At 34.5% G+C, this 7,625-nt stretch overlaps 1 protein-coding gene across 6 annotated transcripts in view; it reads left to right on the top strand.

Moving 5' to 3' along the window:
• The window catches only part of CSMD3 (CUB and Sushi multiple domains 3), a 621,549-nt gene that overhangs the window by 300,554 nt on the left and 313,370 nt on the right, over window positions 1-7,625 (top strand). Inside the window, exon 12 of one of the 6 annotated variants that reach the window (XM_027684436.1) lies at window positions 920-967. The exons of the other annotated variants lie outside the window; for them this stretch is intronic. Coding sequence (XP_027540237.1) covers window positions 920-967 — 48 coding nt within the window. The remainder of the gene's footprint in view (window positions 1-919; window positions 968-7,625) is intronic. 6 annotated transcript variants of the gene reach the window in all.

Raw genomic sequence — 7,625 nt, 5'->3', positions numbered from 1 at the left:
GGCTTGTTTCTCTCAGATATTCTTACTCGCCTCCTTTAGCTGCTGTTGTGCAGCATTTTTTTACACTTTCTTAAATGAGTTATCACAGAGGTGCCACCAGCTTGCCTGATTTGCTCTACTTTGACCTGTGGCGGATCCGTCTTTGAGCCACCTGGAACTATCCCTGTCCAATGTGGGGGCAGCTGCCAATCTCTTCCCACCAAAGTGACTCCTGCAGTCCCTCCACGCTCCCAAAACTTTATGATGTAAAGCTATTACACATTCATGATGCAAACTGAGGGTGATACTTGCAAGAATGTCTGCTGAGACTTAAGTCACCAGTATGATTCCTGTGTTTCCTTCAGGATGTGTAGCTGCCCATTAAGTTAGACTGACATCAGTTAGTGATCTCTCTGCATTTTTTGGAACAAATGGCTTATCCTCTGTGGGATTAAGAAGGGCAGACTTCTATGCTGAATTCAAGGATATCCTTTCTGAGTAACTACTGGAAGGAAGAACAGAAGTAGGGGCAAGTTGATTAGAAGTCCTCAGTCCCTTCCTATGATTGCAATCACCATGCTATTTAAGAACAATAATTTTTTTTCCCTTTTTTAAGTTCTGACTCAGCTTAGTTTTATAAGGGAAGAATGATCATGAATTTTTTCATTGTAGTTTTACAGATCAGTTGAATTTTTTCCTGCTTATTCCTGTTACTATCTGTTTATAGTGGTCCTGGCCAATCATACTTTTTTTTAGGCTATCTAGAGCATCTTTGTCTTCCTGTGTGTGGAAGTTAAAACAAAAAAGTTATTAGAGCAAAAAAGCACAAAAATATTTCAGGTTTTTTCCTAACATAGCTCCTTAGAAGGTGGCAAAATGTATTGGTGATAATTCTTTTTTTAATGCAGTTGAGGATACTGTTTGCCTTCTTTGCAACAAGGGCACATTGCTGGCTCGTGTTCAACCTGATGTCAACCAGAACCCCCAGGTACAATTCTGCAAAGCTGCTTTCCAGCTGGATGACCCAGCTGTACTGGTATATGAGGTAGTTCCTTCTCAGAGGCCCAACTTTGTACTTCCATTTGTTGAACTTCATAAGATTCTTACTGGTTCATTTCTCCAGCCTGTTGACGTTCCTCTTCATGGCAGCATGACCCTCTGGCATGTTAACCACTACTCCAATTCTGGTGTTGTGGCAAACTTGCTGAGAGTACACTCTACCCCATCATCCAGACAACCAATAAAGATGTTAAACAAGTCTTGTCCCTTTGTTGACCCCTGTGATACACCACCAGTTACTGCCCTCTAACTAGATTTTGTGCCACTGATAAATATGCTCTGGGGCCAGACTTCCCTCAAGTTTTCAATCCACTTCATTGTCTCTTCAACCCACACATCAACATCTTGTCTATTAATATCTTGACAATGTCAAAGGCCTACATGAAGCCCAGGTAGAAAATATCCACTGCTCTCCTCTCATCCACCACATTACTTATTTAGTCATAGAAGTCTATCAAAGTTGGTCAAGCATAACTTCCCCTTGGTAAAGCCACGCTGACTACTCCTGGTGATTTTCTTGTCCAAAATATTTTGCAGAGTTAGCTGCTCCATTGGTAGTATTAATGTTAAATAAAATTATACGTAGTATAAATAATTTAAATAAAATTATAACTCAGTTGTATAATAAATGATGGATTCAATATATTTTCCTTCTGAAACTACTCTTCTATAATCAAATATATAATAACACAATTATTTTGATGGAAGGACCTGTGATTCTGTGGAAAATGAGGGAGGGAAAGCCTATCAATCAGACAGCAGCATTTCATTAGCTTATACCATCAGATATAAATGCATATCATTTACTTACTGGGAATTACTCAGACACCCTCATCACAAAAGCAATTAACCATCCTGAGGGCATATGAGGACACTCAGATACAAACAGGATGTATTTTCTTCTCCTTGCCTAGTTTCTCTTCTACCAGTGAAGTAGGTGACCAGAGAATTCTTTTTGATTGATGAGCAAAGGGTGGGAAAGTCATTATTAGCTTTAGGTGCTTTTTTTTTTTTTCCCTAGAGTTAACAGTAAAAACTAAAGAAATCAGCTATCTTGTGGATATATTTCGGTGAGGTGGATTTCTTGCTGCTGCTAGTATGTTTGGATCATTCATATCATGGGTTTTACCAAGATACAGTCTGGAGAAACAGATTTCTTGGTAGATCAATAACCAATGTTCTGGCACTAGAGAGGTGCGCAGAATTTTCAAGTTCAAGCATTTCTTCTCTTGCTATCTTTTAAGTGCAAGTGCCATTCCTACACCATTTTAAAGTTAGTTACTGTGGTGGGTTGACCCTGGCTGGATGCCCAGTGCCCACTAAGTCGCTCTATCTCTCCCCTTCCCAGCTGGAAGATGTGATGTAAAACAAGTTCTAGGTTCAGATAAGGCAGTTTATGGGAGAAAAAGCAAAAGAGAAATCAAAGAGAAAAAAATAAAAAGAAAAAAGATATGTTTATTCTCTATTTCCCATCAGAAAGCACTGTTCAGCCACTTCCCAGGAAGCAGGGCTTCAGCACACGGAGCAGTTGCTCCAGAAGGCAAACATCGTAAATAACAAATGCCTCCCCTGCCTCCTCCTTTCCTTACCTTTTATATCTGAGTTGGTGTCATATGGTATAGAATATCCCTTTGGTTAATTTGGGGCAGCTGGTTTACTTGTGTCCTCTTCTATGATCTTGCCCACCACCAGCCCCTTAATAGGGGAGGAATGTTGAGAGACAGTGCTGATGTTGTGCCAGCACTGCTCAGCAGTAGCCAAAACACTGGTGTGTTATCAACACCTTTCTAGCTACCAATGCAAAGCACAGCACTGTGAGGGCTGCTATGGACAAAATGAGCTCCCATCTCAGCCAGACCTAATAGTTACTATCTGGTAATTTCCTTCAGTGTTTAGATCAAAAGTTTTATCTTCTTCTCTCATATCTTAATAAAAAGTGAAATTAACTTAATTTTATAGAAAGCCACTAGTAAATTTTAGAGATAGAATGTAGCTCATTTAAGCTGTATCTTGGCTTAATTTTTAAGTACTTTTCTGAGGAGAAAAGATTCATAACACCTTTAGAAACTTCATCATTATTTTCCTGGTAAAATGTCACATTTTATGGAGTGAAAACTGTATTATACATCTGAAAATATTTTTAGAGTTACATTTGCATTGGAAGATTCAGGATAAGAGTTGAACATATGGAAATATATGCAACTATATAATCAGGAACTAGATACACGTATTGAACAATTGTCTGGAAAGCCCATTTTCTGGAATATATCCTCCTGAGCATGTACTCTCTCTGAAAAGCTCTAGGAAGTTCTTGAGGTAGTCATTAACAATTCAATAAACCTTTTCTCATTTTACTTCTGAGCTGGATAATGGACTCAATTTTGCCCAAAGATTGGGTTCTAAAGGGTATACTCCAAGGCTCAGAAAAAAGATACATCTACTGAAATTCGTTAGTAATTGGATTTCTGCTCCCACTGATTCCTTTGAAAAAGTCCTTACAAAATTATTAGAGATTAAAGTGCATCATCATAATTTTCAAAAAGTTATTTTTCTAATAGGACTTTTTTTTCTGTTGAGATTGGATAATATTATTCATATTACTACCTTTTTTTATTGTTTATTTCTGGGTTTATAACTTAAATTTAAATCAGGCATTCAAAGTTGTTTGTTGTTCTGGGTTTATAAATAGCAAGAGCAAACCAGGATGTCAAGAGAATGTTGCCTCCTGTTTGTCTACTTCCATATCTTTTAAATGGAATAAATAGGTCTATATATTTTATTTTTAATAATTTGGATTTTTATATAGATGTGTGTATATGGAGGAAGAGGAAGTACAAGTTTCCTTTATCTTTGTAGTAGTGTCTACATTTTCATCCATTGAAACAAAGTTCAAAATATTATTGCCCGCATCAGGATAGTTTTAGTAGTCTGATATCTGCTGGATATATCACAAATGCTACTATAAAGGTACAAAATTTTAGGGACTACTGAACGTCTCTTTCTGAAAAAAGAAGAAGATAGTACTTATTATATTGCCTAATTTAAAGATATTCTTCTCAGTTATGAAGCTGTACAGATACCTATCTGATATCATTACTCAGCTCATAATGTGTAAAAAGATAGATAAAGACTATGGTGATAAAATGCCTGAGATGAAATTCTGTATCTTTGAAATTTTTCTGGTGCCTGTCTTTCAGAACCCGCTTTTGATAGTTACATCCTCTTATTAAGAATCTTGTAGCTCAGGTGTAGCATTGGTGAAATATTTTTGTTCATGGTATTGTTCCCTGACATTATTCCTGACCACTGAAAAACATTTTGTGGTCCCTCTGCATTTTTAATTTATTTTTTTTCAGCTTTGAATGAGATTTTGGGGCAGTGAATAAATACAATAAATACATAAATATATTATAGTACACTTGCTGCTTATATGGATCAATAAAAACAATAGGTCTTATTTCATTTTTATTAATGATGGTTTTGTCTTGCTCTGGGAAACTGGAAAAAAGATTTTACTTGAATTTATAGTTCAAGAAAGAATACTTGCCCCTGTACTTCTGATTACTATGCATCTACTAACCAGATCAATAGCAGAATTTAGTAATCTGATTTAAAGTATGTGGGATATAGTAATAAATCATCACAATTTTCCCTGAAGTGTTTATTCTTATGAACAACAGACTAAAATCTAGAATTACTTTAAGGTTTTTCTCTAATGTTAAACTGATTCAAGGATGCCACCTACCTTTGGTTTACCATTTATAACTTCTTCAGAGAATGAACATAGAGACTGTTAAATGACTGGTAAAAACACAATTTTTTGAAATTTAATTAAAATATTTTAAGTTATTTACTCATCTTACCTAAATTTCAGTTTTTGTTTTTAAAGGCTCCAGTACACTCAGCTTTTAATGCTGGTATCATCAAACACCTTTTCAGTATTCTAAAGGGAATAGTCAATATAATAAGCACAGCAAATCCAGCTGTCTTTGAACGTGATCAAACTAAATTTGACATTGTAAAACAAGGACTCTGAAAACATATCACTAAGATATCACTTATTTTCTTGCTTGTTGGCATATTTGCAAGGATTTCAAGTACATTTTGTATTGCACATTGTGTGTATACTCTGCATGTCAAAGGTAAACAGCAAAGGATGAATTACCAAAAAATATATGGTTTTTTTTACAGTTGCGATATGTAAATATTTGCTATGTAGCAAATTGGTTTTCTAACTGTTTCATGTTGTATATTGACAGCTTTGCTCTTGCTCCATTTGTGCAAATTCCCCTAAAACTAAATGTCTTCAATATCAATTGACAAGTATATTTGTTAAATAAATGGCAAGTTTACTTTACCAACTCCAAAGTTTGTGCTGTAAATCATCTCAGATTTGATATGTGAAACCTGAGTTGAATTGGGTTGTGTATTAACTGTTACATACAGCTTGCTTACCTTTTAATTACCTGGAGTTATGAAGTACTTCATTGATACTATAGAGTAGCTATTAGTAGTTGGTTTTAATCCTCTACTGTCAGGGGTATGCCTGGTAAACAAAATTATTTACTGTCTCAAGGCATAGTGTTTTATTTTTTGCTATACATAAATTATGCTCCTATTTGGTGGTTGCTGTTTCTGGTTCTGATTTACCACTGTCAGTTTTACACAAAGTTGCAGCATTCTCTAATTTTCAGTTGACTTAGAAACTTTTAAGAAGAAATCGTGGTAATAGACTACAAGAATAAGATTATCACGTGTTAATACTCCAGATTTATAGTCAGTTGCTATAGCATATTTCATTTTTTTATATATTCTTAAATTGTTGACATTATTAATAACGTCATTGCTACTTCTTTCTCAAAAATGTGATTGTTTCACAGAATATGATACGAGACAGATATAGACTAATCTATGCATGTGTGGCTTTATGGAACTACACTTTTCAATGTCATACCTATCCCATTATCACAGTTGTGGGTGAGTTACAAAGAGAGTGAGCCAGAAACCTTGTAACAAAACATCATTTTACTGAAAAATATTAATTGAGAAAAAACAAATAATAAGCTTTTTCTTTTTCATGTACATTTATTTTGATTAAAAATAAAAAAAGCTTTCTTATCTCAGAAAAGAATTTCAGAGTGCAGAAAAAGGAAAGATTATATCAGAGCAGGTAGATCACAGCAGAATCATCAATAATTTGAGAATTCACTAGAGAGTAGTGGAAAAATTGAAGCCAAAGCTTATGATTTAAACAAAAAAATCAAATTTAGTTGTTTTTTTCATGTTTCACAGTATTCCCTAATGAGTCAGATATTTTCATGGAGTTCTGTTACTTTCTTATTTTTGAACATTGCTAAGAAAGAATGAAAAAGGTCTTACATTTCTCCAGTGAAATGAAGAATTTTTTTTGTCGATCCTAATTGAAAAAAAAGGTGTCTTGAAACTGACATTTTCCTTAACCTCTATGTTCTCTTTTCTGATGAAATACACATAGTAGGGGTTATTTTTGATTGTGCTAACAAAATCTGTTTTAGCTTTCTGACAAAGCTTATAAAGACAAGTACTTCAACTACAAAAAGACAGATGCTTTGTATCAATTTGGTGGTGCTCAAGTAAAATAAAATATCTGAAAGGGTATTAATTAAAAAAATATTACTGTTCCACTTACCAAGAAATATCTGATAATGAGATTAGATTTCTTTGTGTGTTTAGTGGAAAACATGATTAAGATTTCAGAGGATGAATTAATTATGCAATTTTTTAACATCTTGGTTTTCTTACTATTATGAATAAGTATTGATGTTTTTGCTGCAGTGTTATAGCAAATTGTATTTTACTGTTAATAAGTGCAATATAATTTCAAGTTGAATTCAATACTAGCATTATTTGCCCGTGTATTATTGTGGAGTCTTTGTTCTGTTCTGATGTAACTGCACATCTAATTACACATAATTTAAAAGTGGACCAAAAGGAAGACACCTTTTTTTTTTAATTGTGAATGAATATGTGTCAACCTTAAATCTAGGTGTGGATTTCTGTTCAAATTCTTATGTCTAGGCTTACAAATTTTGTGGCTAGAACAGCACAAACTATCAAAAATATTTTTTTAAACTAAGATTAAGAAGATTTATATGTGGTTTTCTCTGCTTTACTCAATTAAAGCAAATCAGCTTTTTCCGTACACAATTTCCCATGTCCTGTCTATCTGTGCCCTCTTGACTCTCTGTACTTGACTGCAGTCCCTGGGCTATGATACACACATATACATGGACACACACATTTATGTATGTGAATATGCCAAACTGGCTGTTCCTCAGTGTACTTATATTCCCATTTACACCTCTAAAGGAAAGTGTTTCTCTTCCCTTTGGACCAAGTTACAATCCTCATAACATATATCAGTTTTCCAACTTTCCTGTCCTGGCTTTAGTTCATAGAAACATGTCCTTCTTTAATTACCGGAACCCCAGTGTAACAAAGTATTATGAGCTTTCAAGGACGTGATATTAATCCATCAGAATGGCATCCACATCTTTAACCACAAACACTCTCAGTTCTCAATTATAACTGTAATTAAAGACAATTTA

Source organism: Neopelma chrysocephalum, unplaced genomic scaffold (genome assembly GCF_003984885.1).
Source record: "Neopelma chrysocephalum unplaced genomic scaffold, ASM398488v2 Primary Assembly neopelma1_66, whole genome shotgun sequence".
NCBI lineage: Eukaryota > Metazoa > Chordata > Aves > Passeriformes > Pipridae > Neopelma > Neopelma chrysocephalum.
Note: the sequence above shows the minus strand (reverse complement) of the source record. Positions and strands in the feature narration are given on the sequence as shown.